Below are 18,027 nucleotides of genomic sequence, written 5' to 3'. Positions count from 1 at the left end.
TAGAAAAACACCATATTTGAAAGCCAAAACAATTAAACTCTCTCAGATGGCTAGAAATACCCACACCATTCCTTTCTGTGACCGACACAACATTTCAGGTAAAAGAAGGATATTGTCACTGGAAGGGGGTGAAAAAAATAGCACCTTCCCCGTCCCTCCCCCCCCCCCCCCCACCCATCACCCTCTACCTCCCCCCCCCCCCCTCCCACCCCTTCCCCCATTATTGTCTGGTAGAAGTTTAATGCACATCTTGCATTTTGGGACTTGATTACCACCTGGCTGTGGTGACAAACTATTGAGAGAATCTTTTTGGCAGAGGATTGATGTCTTCTGGAAGATATGAAGAGGATTTCTAGGTGGGAATAAGGTATCATTTTCCTGCTGTGATCAGTAATAGGGTTTGACAGAGCATTAAGGGACACATTGTCCAAATCTTGGCAGAACTTTTCTCTCAAACACACCACCACCCATCTGCTACTGATGAGCAAGCTCTCAGAGAAGTTGTTTGGACTTCAGTTGTACAAAGGGGATGGAAAAATATACTGAAACATATTTTGGCAGTCCGTTGTAAATGTTAAAGAAGTACTCATCATTTTAACTTTGTAAATGAAGCAGGATACTTTTCTGATACAGAAAGTGGCTATTTTAATTATTTTATCCCCCCTCTTCAAACTTTGGAAGGACCAAATATCCCTACATAACTAAGCTGTAAAGGAAAGCCTCAGAGCTTGTGGCAAACTGCCACTTTGTCTGGATCTTAGAACCCACGCAATTTCTTAGTTACAGTCAGGGTGCTTTCAGGAGATATCACTCCACTGTTGACTCTCTGATCCTGCTAGCAGCAGTTGTATAATAGGTTATACTTTGCAAGCAACATCTAGAAGGTATTTTTCTAACCTTGAGAGGCATAATAGTGTCAGACATTTGCATCCATGTTGCTTCTAGTCTACATCTACATTTATACTCCGCAAGCCACCCAACGGTGTGTGGCGGAGGGCACTTTACGTGCCACTGTCATTACCTCCCTTTTCTGTTCCAGTCGTGTATGGTTCGCGGGAAGAACGACACTGATGAGCAATACTCAAGTATATGTCGAACGAGTGTTTTGTAAGCCACCTCCTTTGTTGATGGACTACATTTTCTAAGGACTCTCCCAATGAATCTCAATCGGGTACCCGCCTTACCAACAATTAATTTTATATGATCATTCCACTTCAAATCGTTCCGCACGCATACTCCTAGATATTTTACAGAAGTAACTGCTACCAGTGTTTGTTCCGCTATCATATAATCATACAATAAAGGATCCTTCTTTCTATGTATTCGCAATACATTACATTTGTCTATGTTAAGGGTCAGTTGCCACTCCCTGCACCAAGTGCCTAACCGCTGCAGATCTTCCTGCATTTCGCTACAATTTTCTAATGCTGCAACTTCTCTGTATACTACAACATCATCCGCGAAAAGCCGCATGGAACTTCCGACACTATCTACTAGGTCATTTATATACACTCCTGGAAATGGAAAAAAGAACACATTGACACCGGTGTGTCAGACCCACCATACTTGCTCCGGACACTGCGAGAGGGCAGCACAAGCAATGATCACACGCACGGCACAGCGGACACACCAGGAACCGCGGTGTTGGCCGTCGAATGGCGCTAGCTGCGCAGCATTTGTGCACCGCCGCCGTCAGTGTCAGCCAGTTTGCCGTGGCATACGGAGCTCCATCGCAGTCTTTAACACTGGTAGCATGCCGCGACAGCGTGGACGTGAACCGTATGTGCAGTTGACGGACTTTGAGTGAGGGCGTATAGTGGGCATGCGGGAGGCCGGGTGGACGTACCGCCGAATTGCTCAACACGTGGGGCGTGAGGTCTCCACAGTACATCGATGTTGTCGCCAGTGGTCGGCGGAAAGTGCACGTGCCCGTCGACCTGGGACCGGACCGCAGCGACCCACGGATGCACGCCAAGACCATAGGATCCTACGCAGTGCCGTAGGGGACCGCACCGCCACTTCCCAGCAAATTAGGGACACTGTTGCTCCTGGGGTATCGGCGAGGACCATTCGCAACCGTCTCCATGAAGCTGGGCTACGGTCCCGCACACCGTTAGGCCGTCTTCCGCTCACGCCCCAACATCGTGCAGCCCGCCTCCAGTGGTGTCGCGACAGGCGTGAATGGAGGGACGAATGGAGACGTGTCGTCTTCAGCGATGAGAGTCGCTTCTGCCTTGGTGCCAATGATGGTCGTATGCATGTTTGGCGCCGTGCAGGTGAGCGCCACAATCAGGACTGCATACGACCGAGGCACACAGGGCCAACACCCGGCATCATGGTGTGGGGAGCGATCTCCTACACTGGCCGTACACCACTGGTGATCGTCGAGGGGACACTGAATAGTGCACGGTACATCCAAACCGTCATCGAACCCATCATTCTACCATTCGTAGACCGGCAAGGGAACTTGCTGTTCCAACAGGACAATGCACGTCCGCATGTATCTCGTGCCACCCAACGTGCTCTAGAAGGTGTAAGTCAACTACCCTGGCCAGCAAGATCTCCGGATCTGTCCCCCATTGAGCATGTTCGGGACTGGATGAAGCGTCGTCTCACGCGGTCTGCACGTCCAGCACGAACGCCGGTCCAACTGAGGCGCCAGGTGGAAATGGCATGGCAAGCCGTTCCACAGGACTACATCCAGCATCTCTACGATCGTCTCCATGGGAGAATAGCAGCCTGCATTGCTGCGAAAGGTGGATATACACTGTACTAGCGCTGACATTGTGCATGCTCTGTTGCCTGTGTCTATGTGCCTGTGGTTCTGTCAGTGTGATCATGTGATGTATCTGACCCCAGGAATGTGTCAATAAAGTTTCCCCTTCCTGGGACAATGAATTCACGGTGTTCTTATTTCAATTTCCAGGAGTGTATATTGTGAAAATCAATGGTCCCATAACACTCCCCTGTGGGACGCCAGAGGTTACTTTAGCGTCTGTAGACGTCTCTCCATTGATAACAACATCTTTTTGCTTTTTAATGTTCTTGCTTCCCCCAAGATTTTAAAATGTATTGTTTGAGATATATTCTCAGTTCATTCTCTACAAGAGAGTGGTATTTCACAAGTTTGAATTTAAGTGTGTTCATATTTTTAATAGTAGTTAGTAGTAACTCTTCCAAAGCCAGGAACTCCATCACTTCCCCTTATTTGCAGATCATTTTTCAATTTTTTGCTCTTCTTCCAGCCTTCCAACAACCTACATCAATTGCATCTAACAATTAAAAGGTTGTATTATTGACGAGAAAACACTGCTGTCTATAATTCAGAATGAGGTATGTCATTTTAAAATTTTAAAATTCAGTTGGGTTCTTAGGTCTCATTTTGAGGAGTTTATTTGATTGGCATTTCAGAGAGATCTGACTCCTGGTTTCTTTAAAGTGCTTAATGTTTTAAAATATGTCAGCCATGAAATGAAGAGGACAGAATGTGTCACAGAGCATTTTCATGTTTATTGCTTTACTACAATTTCATGTTTTGTGGGTCTGAAGATATTCAATTCAATCCACCAAAAGGGAAGTGGACTAGATATAGGAACTTTTAATACAAACCCTATTTGTAGTTATTCTCTACATTAGGTAGCAACTCCTCAAAGTGCGGTAGGCCAACAGTAAGTATTTAAGTACAGTATTCCACAGTCACTGACACCTCTTACCATTGCTCTGCCCCCACCCCCACCTACCCAACAAATCAACATTTTAACCATTTGTGAACACTGATAACTTTTGGAGTTCAAAGAGTTACCTTCAAGAAATAGGTGCGGAACATATTGATGTGAAGTGTAACAACTTTTACAACACTTATGAACTAGAATAAGTTTGAATAAGTGAGCACTCTAAATATCGTTTTGTGTGAGAGTGAAGGAGGGTCTTAAGTCACCAACTCAGATCTCAAGGATTTAAATAGACTAAACTTTGTGTGTTACATGCTGGGGGGGGTGGACAGCTGTTGATGCTGAATAGTTGTTAGGTGGTAACCTCTTCGGAAATTACTGCACCTTGATTGCATTGGGCTGCTTCTGGTACCTGGGGCTTTGCTAGCTGCTCAAGGGACATCAGTAGGTCCTACAATATCAAACAAAAACACCTCCAGAGGATCAGTATTCGCACTCAGTCCATGAAAAACTCATTGGAGGATAGTTCTCCAACAACAAAAGGTCTAAAAGAACAAACCGCCTTCAGTCACAAGTTGCGTTTATTTACTGCACTATGCATTTCGAGCCCTGGAGGCTTATCTTCAGGTGCTTTTTAGTGATTTACATCAGTTTTTTTTAGATGTTTGCCTGTTGATATTACAACATTGTATATTGTAGATATAAGTTTAACAGCGTTAATAATATGAAACTAACTTACAGTTTAACATTGTATGATGTCTGCTTCTGTTGTGCAGTTGGTATACACAATATACATCTTTAATTTTGTAGTACATACTGGGATATATACATTGTCACACACTTTTTCGCACATTGTAGTAGCAGAACGTAAACATGCCAAAGATTCTCGTTCATTCATACAGATGTTCTGCTTCTAAATATAATCGATTTTCTTGTTTCACAGAAGATAATATGATATAGTATTACTAGTACACAGGTATTATTAAAATAATTATTTGGCACCATATTGTAGGTTGTCAGCTGTTTGTACTATTACAGATTTGATTCCCAGGAAAAAATAAACTTTTAAAGGTGTAGAAAAAAGTTGTGGCTTTTAAACTCTGTTTGTTCATTCAACAAGTTTTCAGAATATTTTTCTTTGTGTAGCTTTATTTCTAACTGTTCTAGTAGATTAAATTTTTTACTGTTGGGTTCTGTGTGAAGTACAGTTAGGCTGTTGTGGATGTCGTCAAGCCTGTGTTTATTAATATACATGTGGTTAGCTATTGTAGATTTTTCAAAATGGTTTAGTTGAAAGGTGTCGGTGCATTCTTTATACTGTGTGTGGAAGGTTCTTCCAGTTTTTCCTATGTAAAATGCAGGGCAACTGTTACATTGTAATTTATATATTCCACTGTGTAGTGTTATTGGCTTGTTTGTGTTCACTGTGTGACGTAAGTGGTATCCAAGTTTGCTGTTTGTGGAGAAAGATATTTTAATATATTTTTTTTTAAATAAGTTAGCTAATTTTTGTGATACTATGCCTAAGTATGGAATGCTTGTAAAGATTTGTTTTGTGTTGGTAGTTTTCTTTTCATTGTTTTTGTGAGTGATGTTGCTTTGAATTTTTTTAGATAAGTTTATCAATTGATTTAACAGAGTAACTATTATTTGCTGCAATTGTTTTGATACTATCTATTTCTTGTATTAGTGCTTCGGGTTTTAAAGGTAATGTATGTGCCCTGTTCAGCATTGATCTAAATGCAGCATACTTATGTGTGTTCGGGTGGTATGAAGATTCATGTAGTGTGATGTCAGTGTAGGTTGGTTTTTGGTAAATGTACAAGTTATGTTCTTGTTGCTCATTCACAATTGTGAGGTCTAAGAAATTTATGGATTGATTTCTTTCATGTTCTATTGTGAACTTTATTTTGTTGTGGAGTGAGTTGAATGATGTGAGGAGTTCTTCAAGTTCATCTTTAGTGCCATCAAATAAGAGTAGTGTGTCATCTACATATCTCTTGTAATACACAATTGTTTGAACAAGTTTTTTTTCTCCTTTGAAGAACTTATTCTCTAAGTGGTTGATGAAAATGTCAGCTAGGAAACTTGACATGCAGTTACCCATAGCTAAGCCTTCTCTCTGTTGATAGATTTTATTATTAAATGAAAAGTAGTTGTGGGACAGTACTAGTTCAAGTAGATCTACCAACTCTGTAATCTCTGGTATGGTTAGTTTTTGTGTGTGATGAGGTTTTTTCTAATAATTTCAATTGTCTCTTTAACAGGTATATTTGTGAACAAGTTGATAATGTCAAATGAGGCAAATCTAGCTTCTTCAGGGATTTTTACATCTTTGATGAGTGTTGTTAACTCATGTGCATTTTTTATTGTGTATGTGGTTTCAAAAGTGTAAAATTCTCTGAGGATATTATTTAACAACTGTGAAAGTTTATATGCAGGTGTGTTTTTGTGTGAAAAAGTGTGTGACAATGTATATATCCCAGTATGTACTACAAAATTAAAGATGTATATTGTGTATACCAACTGTACAACAGAAGCAGACATCATACAATGTTAAACTGTAAGTTGGTTTCATATTATTAACGCTGTTAAACTTATATCTACAATATACAATGTTGTAACACAAAAATGTAATATCAACAGGCAAACAACTAAAAAAACTGGTGTAAATCACTACAAAGCACCTGAAGATGAACCTCCAGGGCTCGAAATGCATAGTGCAATAAATAAATGCAACTTGTGACTGAAGGCAGTTTGTCTTCATTTTACGAAAGTAAAATAGTCGTGGACGAAACACTGAAAAACAATGGATAAAATTAAGGTCTAAAAGAAACCATGTACAATAAAAGGGCACTGAGTGTATCAAAGAATGCTTTTTTTGTAGTGAAAAAGTAGTAGCTTCTTTGAAAAGGTTTCACCATTCTATATCCATAGAGCTCTGAATGTATTGCTAGAAAATTAAAATATGTGGATGATTTAGGTGTGGTACATTGTGTATGTGAACATCTGTTTCTCAGAAAGTGAAGGAAATGTATAGATAGCGAAAATGCATATAGCCAGAACACATCAAGGTTCAAAAGATGACCCTACATGCCCAACACAGTGAGCTGTTTTAAATGCCAGTATTATAAACATCCACCACATTGTGATAGGGAAAAGTAATCTGTAGTAAATGTAGCGAAGTTACAACCTGAGCCTGTTTTCATAGCCTTTTTTCTGTGCCATTTGGTCTATGAATCATGCAGTCCCAAGTTAAAAATATATATGGCTTTCATGGAAGAGAGAAAGTGTCAGGAAATAAAGGTAATGAAGTTGATTCCTTATGTTGAAGCTACAAAAACATATGAAAGTATTAGGCCACTAGTATGTGCAACATCATTTAGTCTATGATAAAAACAGTAGTGAATACAAAAACCTCGCAACACACTAACAATGGCACTTGAGATTGTAAATGTTCCATCAAAGAGTTTCTCCCTATAAAGTCAGGGCTTCACAAGAGGCAAAAGAAAGCATAAGTGTATCATCTCATCAATCAATGAATAAAGGAATGTTAAGTAGTGAACCTTGTAGTGGTGAGTTTATACCTTCATATTTGTTAGTAAAAGATTTATGTGGCAATAGCAGATCTCGAAATATAGCAAAACCATTTGGAAGACCTGTGTGTTAGAGTCACCAAAGGGATTTCTTAAAAGCTATGACAGTTCTCTGATGAGAAATAGTGTTCTCCACAAACAAAATGACTTTCTCTATCTTCCTCCAAATAATGTCCTAGATGAAGACTCACTCTTTGTGTAATCTTGTAATACATCTGCACGGCCTATTCCTCATAAGGTGATTGTGGGTGTGCATCACACCTTATTCTTACAACACATTTTTGAGCAATGAACACTTTCTTTCTTAAAGATGAGTTATCCCAGAACATCATTTCATAGGACAGTATTGAATGAAAATATGCAGAATATGTCAGCTTACTGATTTGTCTCTCCCAAGATTTGCAGTGACTTTAAGTGGAAATGTGGCTGAACAAAGTTGTTTTAGGATTTCCGAAATGTGCTTTCCCAGTGTAAATTCTCATTTATCTAGACACCAAAAAATTTTGAAGTTTCTACCCTAGTTATTATTTCTTCATCATGTGTTAAACTTATCACTGGTGTGGTACCCCTAGATGTGCAGAACTGAATATGTTGTGTCTCTTTAAAATTGAGGATGAGACCATCTACAGAAAACCAGTCAATGGTACTTCTGAGAACATTGTTTACTATTTTTTCTGTTTCTGTGTGTATCTGTCAGCTGTTTACAGTATTAGTGTCATCTGAAAAAGGAACAAATTGTGCTTGTTGTGTGCTAGATGGAAGACCATTTACATATGTGAGGGACAATAGTGCACGTAAGATTGAGCTTTGGGGAACTGCATATGTGATTTCTCCCCAGTCAGAATAATGTCCTCGGACTACATCAGTTGAATTACCAAGTACAAATTTGTACATTCTTTTGGTTGGATATGACATTATCCATTGGTTGCCTATACCATCAGTCCCATAACATTTCAATTTATGTAGGAGAATATTGTGATTCACAAGTCAAAAACTTTATATAGGTCACAGAAAATACCATGTGGGACTATTTTATTATTTAATGCTTGTCAAATTTGGTGAATGAACATGTAAATGGCATTCTCAGTAGAAAAACTCTTCTGAAATCTGAACTGTGATTAGCTGAGGATATTATTGTTGCTCAAGTGGATTACTATTCTAGAAGATGGTGTACTTATTCTCAAAAAAATTGGAAAATAATGCCAACAGTAAACAGGTTTGTAGTTATCAACATCTCTCTTGTCATCCCTTCTTATGGAGAAACTGACAATGACATATTTCAACCCCTCTGAAAAAATGCCTTGAGTTAGTGATACATTACATATTTCAGGGGCTTATTATATGGGAATCACCATCAAAACTGGATGAGTTTTTATTTTTGAGGGACTATATAATTTTCTTAATTTCAGAAGGATAAGTTAGTAGCACAAATGTATCAATGATTGAACTCTAGGAGAGCTGCTTTTTTGACATGCTTCTGTGATTTTCCTCATAAACTGTTTGTCAGTATCTTTCAAACTATATTTAAGAAATGATTGTTAAATATGTTTGCTACCTGTGATATACCATTTATAGCTCTTCCATTGTGTTCAATAATCATGTTATCCTGTTCTCTCTCTCATTTCACTATGTTCCATATAGCCTTAAGTCTGTTGTCAGAATTACTAAATACCTCTCATGATGAGTGTCCTCAACCATGTCATCACAATTATTTTCTGTTCCCCCCTCCTCCTCTGGTGCTAAATTTAGGTTATTGTCTTTTGCTCATGGTTGTATTCTATTTTTATCATATCTTTCTTTCACATTCATGGATTCTATCCTTTTTCTTTAACCACTCCAATTCATATAGCTTGTCTTATTTCATCAGTTTTCTTGCTGATCTCAATATGTGAACAGTTATCCTTACTACTAAATTCAACACCCTTCCTCCTCCTACATTCTACCCATTTTCAAATTTCACTTTCATTCATAGTAATGTCTCATTAGTATACTGTCACTGTTCCACTGATTGTTGAAGTAAAAAGGGAGAAATGTGAAAAGACAAAAAATCTTTATCCATCCTAAATTTCCTGTAACAAGGGTTGTGTTAACGATGGGTTGCACTTCAGATGACATTTACATTCTGCTTGCTGACAACTTCATGTTTAATATATTATTGAATGGTCTCTTTCTTTTTTGCAAAGCCAATTTATTTACTTGACTTTTATTTCTTGCATTTAGGGAAGACTAACTAGGTGTATAGTTCATAGCGATCACCTTTTCTGAAGTGAGTGTTATGGATTTTGTACAATTTGCAGGCAGCAGACATAGTGATGATGCACAGTGGCCCAGAATTGTAAGACCAACACTAGTAAGGTCAAGACACACCATCTGTAGAATGTGCACAGCATCAGGAAAACTGACAGAAGTTATTTTTACAGCCTCTAAACATGGAAAGTAAGCAAATGTTTTGTCTGTTTTCTGGGCAATATGTTGTGTCAGTGTATGCCAATTTAGTGATATGGTCTGTATACTGTGTTTTAATATGTAATGGGATATCATGACATAGTTGCTTGCATTATCTTTATTGCAGCAGTATAGCTGATGTGTTTTATTACTGTAATGTCCTTTTATAACTTATGTGTGTGTCATTATCCTTCACTAATCTTGATTGTTTCAAGGATTGAAATACAATTTTTATTTACTGGATCTATTAATTATAAATGAGTAGACATTCAAAACTGAGAGTCAGATATTTGAAATATAGGATTACATTATATCATGGGGATCTTAATTTGCCATATTAACTACATAATTTTTAACTGATCTATCTAACTCTGCGTTACTGCACCAACCAGCACATTCAGTGTTATCTTGGAAATGGATGGGTGGAATTCTGTAAAATATTATGTGCTAGTTTAATGACAGGGTGATTTATAGTTAGTGGAAACAACACAGCTTAAACCAGAAACATGAAACTTGGTGTTTGGAGTTATTCAATAAATGCTTGGAAGGTTTAATACAGGCTTATTTAGAACTGACACATGAAAGCATTACTAGTAACAAATACGAATTCGCCAGTATCAGCCAGAGATGAGGTGACAGTCATGAAGAGAACAAAGAATATAGTCAGAACGTTAGTATCCAATTAGTTCATTGGAAATGACAAACTGCCACAGTTACATTTGAAGTAGGTAGTAGAGTAACTCCAGTGTGATGCTCATAAACTATAGTGGGGCATAAACATTTTGTGGACTCTATAATTGTGCCAGTGTGTGATATTGTTCTGGTAGAATTATATACTTGTTTACAAAGTGGCCACAGCCCAAGTGTGTGTGTGTGTGTGTGTGTGTGTGTGTGTGTGTGTTGTGTGTGTGTGTGTGTGTGTGTGTCTATATATAGACACAAACAAAATTCAAGCTTTTGCAACCAACGGTTGCTTCATCAGGAAAGAGGGAAGGAGAGGGAAAGACGAAAGGATGTGGGTTTTAAGCGAGAGGGTAAGGAGTCATTCCAATCCCGGGAGCGGAAAGACTTACCTTAGAGGGAAAAAAGGACAAGTGTACACCTGCACACACACCCATATCCAACCGCACATACACAGACACAAGCAGACATTTGTAAAGGCTCTATTATATTCATATATATATATATTTCCACATGGGAAAAATATATCTAAAAACAAAGATGATGAGACTTACCAAACAAAAGCGCTGGCAGGTCGATAGACACACAAACAAACACAAACATACACACCAAATTCTAGCTTTCGCAACCAACGGTTGCTTCGTCAGGAAAGAGGGAAGGAGAGGGAAAGACGAAAGGATGTGGGTTTTAAGGGAGAGGGTAAGGAGTCATTCCAATCCCGGGAGCGGAAAGACTTACCTTAGGGGGGAAAAAAGGACAGGTATACACTCGTGCACACACACACATATCCATCCGCATATACACAGACACAAGCAGACATTTGTAAAGGCAAAGAGTTTGGGCAGAGATGTCAGTCGAGGCGGAAGTGCAGAGGCAAAGATGTTGTTGAAAGACAGGTGAGGTATGAGCGGCGGCATATTGAAATTAGAAATTAGCGGAGATTGAGGCCTGGCGGATAACGAGAAGAGAGGGTATGCTGAAGGGCAAGTTCCCATCTCCGGAATTCTGACAGGTTGGTGTTAGTGGGAAGTATCCAGATAACCCGGACGGCGTAACACTGTGCCAAGATGTGCTGGCCGTGCACCAAGGCATGTTTAGCCACAGGGTGATCCTCATTACCAACAAACACTGTCTGCCTGTGTCCATTCATGCGAATGGACAGTTTGTTGCTGGTCATTCCAACATAGAAGGCTTCACAGTGTAGGCAGGTCAGTTGGTAGGTCACGTGGGTGCTTTCACACGTGGCTCTGCCTTTGATCGTGTACACCTTCCGGGTTACAGGACTGGAGTAGGTGGTGGTGGGAGGGTGCATGGGACAGGTTTTACACCGGGAGGGCGGTTACAAGGGTAGGAGCCAGAGGGTAGGGAAGGTGGTTTGGGGATTTCATAGGGATGAACTAAGAGGTAACGAAGGTTAGGTGGATGGCGGAAAGACACTCTTGGTGGAGTGGGGAGGATTTCATGAAGGATGGATCTCATTTCAGGGCAGGATTTGAGGAAGTTGTATCCCTGCTGGAGAGCCACATTCAGAGTCTGATCCAGTCCCAGAAAGTATCCTGTCACAAGTGGGGCACTTTTGGGTTTCTTCTGTGGGAGGTTCCGGGTTTGAGGAGATGAGGAAGTGGCTCTGGTTGTTTGCTTCTGTACCAGGTCGGGAGGGTAGTTGCGGGATGCGAAAGCTGTTTTCAGGTTGTTGGTGTAATGGTTCAAGGATTCCGGACTGGAGCAGATTCGTTTGCCACGAAGACCTAGGCTGTAGGGAAGGGACCGTTTGATGTGGAATGGGTGGCAGCTGTCATAATGGAGGTACTGTTGCTTGGTGGGTTTGATGTGGATGGACGTGTGAAGCTGGCCATTGCACAGGTGGAGGTCAAGATCAAGGAAAGTGGCATGGGATTTGGAGTAGGACCAGGTGAATCTGATGGAACCAAAGGAGTTGAGGTTGGAAAGGAAATTCTGGAGTTCTTCTTCACTGTGAGTCCAGATCATGAAAATGTCATCAATAAATCTGTACCAAACTTTGGATTGGCAGGCCTGGGTAACCAAGAAGGCTTCCTCTAAGCGACCCATGAATAGGTTGGCGTACGAGGGGGCCATCCTGGTACCCATGGCTGTTCCATGAAAGTGCTGGCCGGTTGATAGACACACAAACGTACACACAAAATACAAGCTTTCGCAACCAACGGTTGCTTCATCAGGAACTGGTGAAATTTGCCTTTACAAATGTCTACTTGTGTCTGTGTATGTGCGGATGGATATGTGTGTGTGTGTGTGTGTGTGTGTGTGTGTGTGCGCGCGCGCGCGCGAGTGTATACCTGTCCTTTTTTTCCCCTAAGGTAAGTCTTTCCGCTCCCGGGATTGGAATGACTCCTTACCCTCTCCCTTAAAACCCACATCCTTTCGTCATTCCCTCTCCTTCCCTCTTTCCTGATGAAGCAACCGTTGGTTGTGAAATCTTGAATTTTGTGTGTATGTTTGTGTTTCTATCAACCTGCCAGCACTTTCGTTTGGTAAGTCACATCATCTTTGTTTTTAGATATATTTTTCCCACATGGAATGTTTCCTGTTGTCTTTAATCTTTGTTATTCAGAATCTTTTAACAATGGGGAATAGTGCATGACCATGCTCTCAGCATCTGAGTAAAGCTGGTGCAGTATACATAAGAAAAACTGCAGAGGCAACCATATATATTAGAATTTCTTATCTAAAGTACAGTAAACTAGACAAAATTTAAAGGAATTACACATGAAGCATCACATCAGGCTACAATTTATATGGAGAGAATGGTCAGTACCATCCCACCTGTTGTTTATTCATTACATTAATGCATATAAAAAAATCACTGAGGATGTTCACTCTGCCTTGAATGTCTGTGGCTTTGAATCCAGCATAATGTATTAGTTTCATTGTAAAAAAGTGAACGTTTCATAGATTATAGGAAATGACAAGACTGTAATTAAATTTGTAGTTGGATGACATATTGTAAATTGTAATGCCAAAAATAATCGGTTATTGACAGTAAAACGTAAATGCATAGATATAACATCTACTCATCAAGTGGTGCCAGGAGAGAACACTCACACAAAAACTTTTAACTTTTACAAGCTTTGGGAGCCAGTGGCTCCTTCTTGTGGCAAAAGAGTGGAAGGGAAGGAAGAGGGGTGAAGGAAAAGGACTGGAGAGGTTTAGGGAAAGGGTCACAGTCCAGAAAAGTCACCCAAAAACCAGGATCAGTGGAGATTTACCGAATGGGATGAGAAGGAAAGACTGATGGATGAGGAATACACTGAACGAGATTTGAAAATCTTAGAGCTTAACGGTGGAAGACAGGGTAATATGAACGCAGAGCTTACTACTAAAACATCATGCACGAGTTGATAAGAGGGAAAAACTAAGTGCATTCTCATAACAGAGGTGGGAGGGGGGTCAGCGAAAAATAGACAGGTTAGAAAATGAAAGATGCAGAAAACTAAAATGGAATGGAGAAAGGAGTAGTTAGTGCGAAGAAGTGCTGAGACAGAAAGAATCAACATAAATTAAAGCTAGGTGGGTGGCGAGAATCTGAGAAACTGGTGTCTGGGGAAAGAATGTAGATGGTGTACCGTATTTACTTGAATCTAAGCCGCACCTGAAAAATGAGACTCGAAATCAAGGAAAAAAAAATTCCCGAATCTAAGCCGCACCTGAAATTTGAGACCCAAAATTCAAGGGGGCAGAAAAGTTTTAGACCACACCTCCAAATTGAAACAAAGTTGGTCCATTGAAATATGAGACACAATTTAGGTAGAATGAATGACGATACAGCTACAGTAGTGTGGTTCGAGTCGTAAGCTTAGCAGTTAAGCTTTACCAGGTAGCCATTGCTATGTGTCAGGCACTCCATCCGTATTTATACGGCTACCCTTCCTTTTTCACATGCTTCATCTTATTTGAATTGATTGCTTATTTTTCTTTGATCTGATAAGTGCCGTTCTCTTTGTTGTAGGTGTTCATGTCACTCTAAGCTGAAAATGCATTATTTTAGTGTGTTATGCATTTTTTCTTGCATTCTGATAATGAGTGTTTACGGACTGTTGCCGCTCGCGGCATGGCTTGCTTTTGGGTGCGCAACCGCTGCTTATAATGAAAAAAGAGAGGAATTGTCTCATTAGCAAAACAATGGCAAGATACTGCTATTTGTTGTTACTTTCACTGCTGCTTTATTTGATAATGATAAATGAGAACCAAATAATAGGCTGCGTATGATAGAAGATATTCTGAACAAGAGTTTAGCGAAAATTTTTCTCCATTTGAAAATCTTTGCAGATGCCTCTTTAGTACATTACATTCTGCATAGAAATTAGAGTCATCTTAGATTTAAAAATCTAGTCAGTTGCCGTGCTTCATTTCTGACTGTATCACTATTCGGAATAAGAATAATATGAATATAAACATGACATGATATGTATATTCTTTCGCGTTTGCTGTTGTCTCACTCTAGTTTCGTAGTTTATTAGGCAGACAGGATTTAAATGAGATAGCAGCAAACATGAAAGAATACATGGCAAAATGTTTACATTCGTATTATTATGGTGAAGAGAATTCTGCAGGTGATTCACAATTCATAAAAGTTCCTATTAGCAACCATCACTTGACACAGGTAGGAAAAAATTCAGAATATAGAGTTGGCCATATTGACAAACATCCCAAACAGTCTTGCCAGTCAGATTTTTGTAGTACATTGAAAGGCTGCTACATTCGAAGATGAACAGTATGGAATTTGTATTTACTTCATTGGATAATGTATGAAAATGCAGTGGTCGAAACTCGGGACGGAGAAAAAAAGCTCGTCTTCCACCTTTTTTTAAATTTATTTACTGACGCAGAGGTTTTGGCACCAGTGTTTATCTTTGTGCCTGCAAAGCATGCCTGTGTAGCGCTACATATATTAGACTGCAGAAGTTAGGTGTGGCGGCACCTACCAACATTTTTCAGAACTTCCACTTACTTTGCTCTCAATTTTAAGCCGCAGGCGGTTTTTTGGATTACAAAAACTGGAAAAAAATGTGTGGCTTAGGCACTGAGCTCTTGACTGTCATGTTTTAGAGTATGTTCTGCAACAGGGTATCTCTAAATACCTTCTCACAATTAAATTTCACATGGTCCTGTTCCAAATCCCATGCCAGTTTCCTTGATGATTATCTCATCCTCGCCAAAGGCCAGCTACACACTTCAGTCCACATTAAAACTTTCTGACATTTTGACAGTTGCCATCCTTTCCATGTCAAATGCACCCCCATCCAGCATGGGCATTTGAGGCAAACATGTTTGTTCGGATGAAGACTCTTTACAGTCATATACTACCATTCTCACCTCAACCTTCACTGAACATAATTATCCCAACAGCCTTGTTCAAAAGCAGGTTTCCTGTGGCCATCACAGCCAATCCTGGTACTGCTGATCCCTCCAAAAAACAACTTCAGAGCACACCACTTGTCACCCAGTATTATCCTGAATGTATTAATCAGCTACTTTGACAAGACCATGACTTCCTAAAATCGTGCTCAGAAATGAGATCAAGTCTGTCTGACATTTTTTCCACCACACCTAGAATAGCTTTTTGTCACCCTCCCAATCTCTGCAATATCCTTGTCAGACCCTATGCTCATGCTGCACCCATCTCCCTACCCTATGGTTCCTACCCTTGTGACTGTCCTCGCTGCAAGACTTGCCCTATGTACCCTCCTACCATTAATTTATTCCAGCCCTGAACTGGCAAAACATATAGTATCAAGGGGCAGCCACCTGTGAACGACCAGCTGTTATGTAAACACTGTTTGGCCTTTTACATTGGCATGAGTATCATGAGTTATCAGTCAGGATGAAGGGTATAGGCAGCGGGTGTAAACCGGCAACACACAATATCCTGCTGCAGAGCATGCTGTACAACATGACGGGCATGACCTCGGTGCCTGTTTTACCATATGCGCCATCTGGATTCTTTCCCCAGAGACCAGTTTGACAGAACTACACAGGTGGGAACTAGTGCCATACTTATGCCCTTGGTTCTCACCACCCACCTGGCCCTAATTTACATTGATTCCTTCTATCTCAGCATTTCTTCACAGTAGCTACTCCTTTCTTCACTCTATTTTAGTTTTCTGCATCTTTCATTTTTTAACCTGTCTATTTTTTGCCATCCCTGCTCCCACCTCTGTTACATTCAATGCTCTTAGCTTTTCACTCTAATTTACTCATGCATAATGTTTTAGTAGTAATCTCTGTGTTCATATTACCTTGTCTTCCACCTTTAAGCCCTAAGGTTTTCAGATCTTATCTGGTGCATTTCCCAACAGTCTGTCTTCTCCTCTCATCCCGTCTGGTAAGTCTCCCCTGACCCGGGGTTCTGGGTGACTTTTTGGATCTATGCCCTTTCCCTAAACCTATCAACTCCCTTTCCTGCACCCTCTTCCTTCCTCTTCAACTCTTCTGCCAGAGGAAGGAACCACTGGCTCAGAAAGTTTTTAAAAGTTAAACCTTTTTGTGTGTGTGTTCTCCTGCGACCAGTTGGTGAGCAGAATTTTTATCTATCCATTTAAATTATATTGCAAATTGCTTCACATAAAGAAAAAGAATTATACAGTTAAAGGTCCCTGAAGATAAACTTGTTGTAAATAATTGTTTATCTGACAGATTTTTAAGTGCTGTTGTATTATCTAAAATGAGCTTACTGTACACTTTTTTTAAATTAATGATAGACTCTTTTCTATAAAATCCCTCTATTCAGTCAATGATTACAATACAAGCAATCATTCAAAGTGCAGTGGGTATTACTGAATATAGTTGTCACTTTTTTTGTTTTTGTGTCTTGGTTTGTGATGTGAGGAAAACTTTTCTTTTTCAGAAGTGCATACAGATGTGCAAGAGCAAGCAAATGGGGTGACTTATTTCCTGTGAATCTCACGGAAAGTGAAATGAATAGTGAAGTGAATGGTGAAAACTAATTACAGTTATTTTAGGAATGAAACCTACTTACCGGTAATGTTTTACACCGTAAGTAGGCAGTGGTTGTGATTGATTGTAAAGATTGCAATATGTTCACCTGTATATTACTGTCATTCGTTAACATCTCACAGACTTTCCGAACATGTATACCAATTTTGACAGAAATGTGGCTAAATAATTGTTTGATACATTTTCTGTGTTCCAAGAATATGAGCTGCTTCACAAGTGTTTCTAAACATTACAAAATAGTAATAAATTTATAGTCAGTGTCACCTGTCATGAACATTCTCAGATACACTCATGGCACTGATCCATTTTAAATTAGATGTTTCCCTTTATTTTTCTTAATGATACCTTCTAACATGTTTTCCTTGAATAGTATTTCAGTAGCAAATCCATAATCTAGCAGCAAGTGTAACTTACCAATATAAATTGTGTCTATGATATTGAAAAGTCCTGTATAGGACACAAACAGTGAAAATATAAAATAACAACTGGAAAGTTCTGGGTAACACAGAAGTAAAAATAACAAGTGGAAAGGCCTGGAAGGGATACAAACAATGGAAACAGTAAAAATAACTGCTAACATATAGTTGATGCATTGACCATATTGACACCACCTTCCTTCACACTAAACATCCTACTGCGAA

General features: G+C 39.8%; 1 protein-coding gene across 1 annotated transcript in view; it reads left to right on the top strand.

The window, feature by feature from the left end:
* Positions 1-17,698, top strand: part of LOC126187448 (methyltransferase-like protein 17, mitochondrial) — a 126,749-nt gene extending 109,051 nt beyond the window's left edge. Inside the window, exons 9-10 of the mRNA XM_049928537.1 lie at positions 9,565-9,703; positions 17,277-17,698. Coding sequence (XP_049784494.1) covers positions 9,565-9,703; positions 17,277-17,376 — 239 coding nt within the window. The 3' untranslated portion in view covers positions 17,377-17,698. The remainder of the gene's footprint in view (positions 1-9,564; positions 9,704-17,276) is intronic.
* The last annotated feature ends 329 nt before the right edge of the window (positions 17,699-18,027 follow it).

Source organism: Schistocerca cancellata, chromosome 1 (genome assembly GCF_023864275.1).
Source record: "Schistocerca cancellata isolate TAMUIC-IGC-003103 chromosome 1, iqSchCanc2.1, whole genome shotgun sequence".
Lineage (NCBI taxonomy): Eukaryota > Metazoa > Arthropoda > Insecta > Orthoptera > Acrididae > Schistocerca > Schistocerca cancellata.
This window is presented reverse-complemented; position numbering and strand designations above follow the sequence as displayed.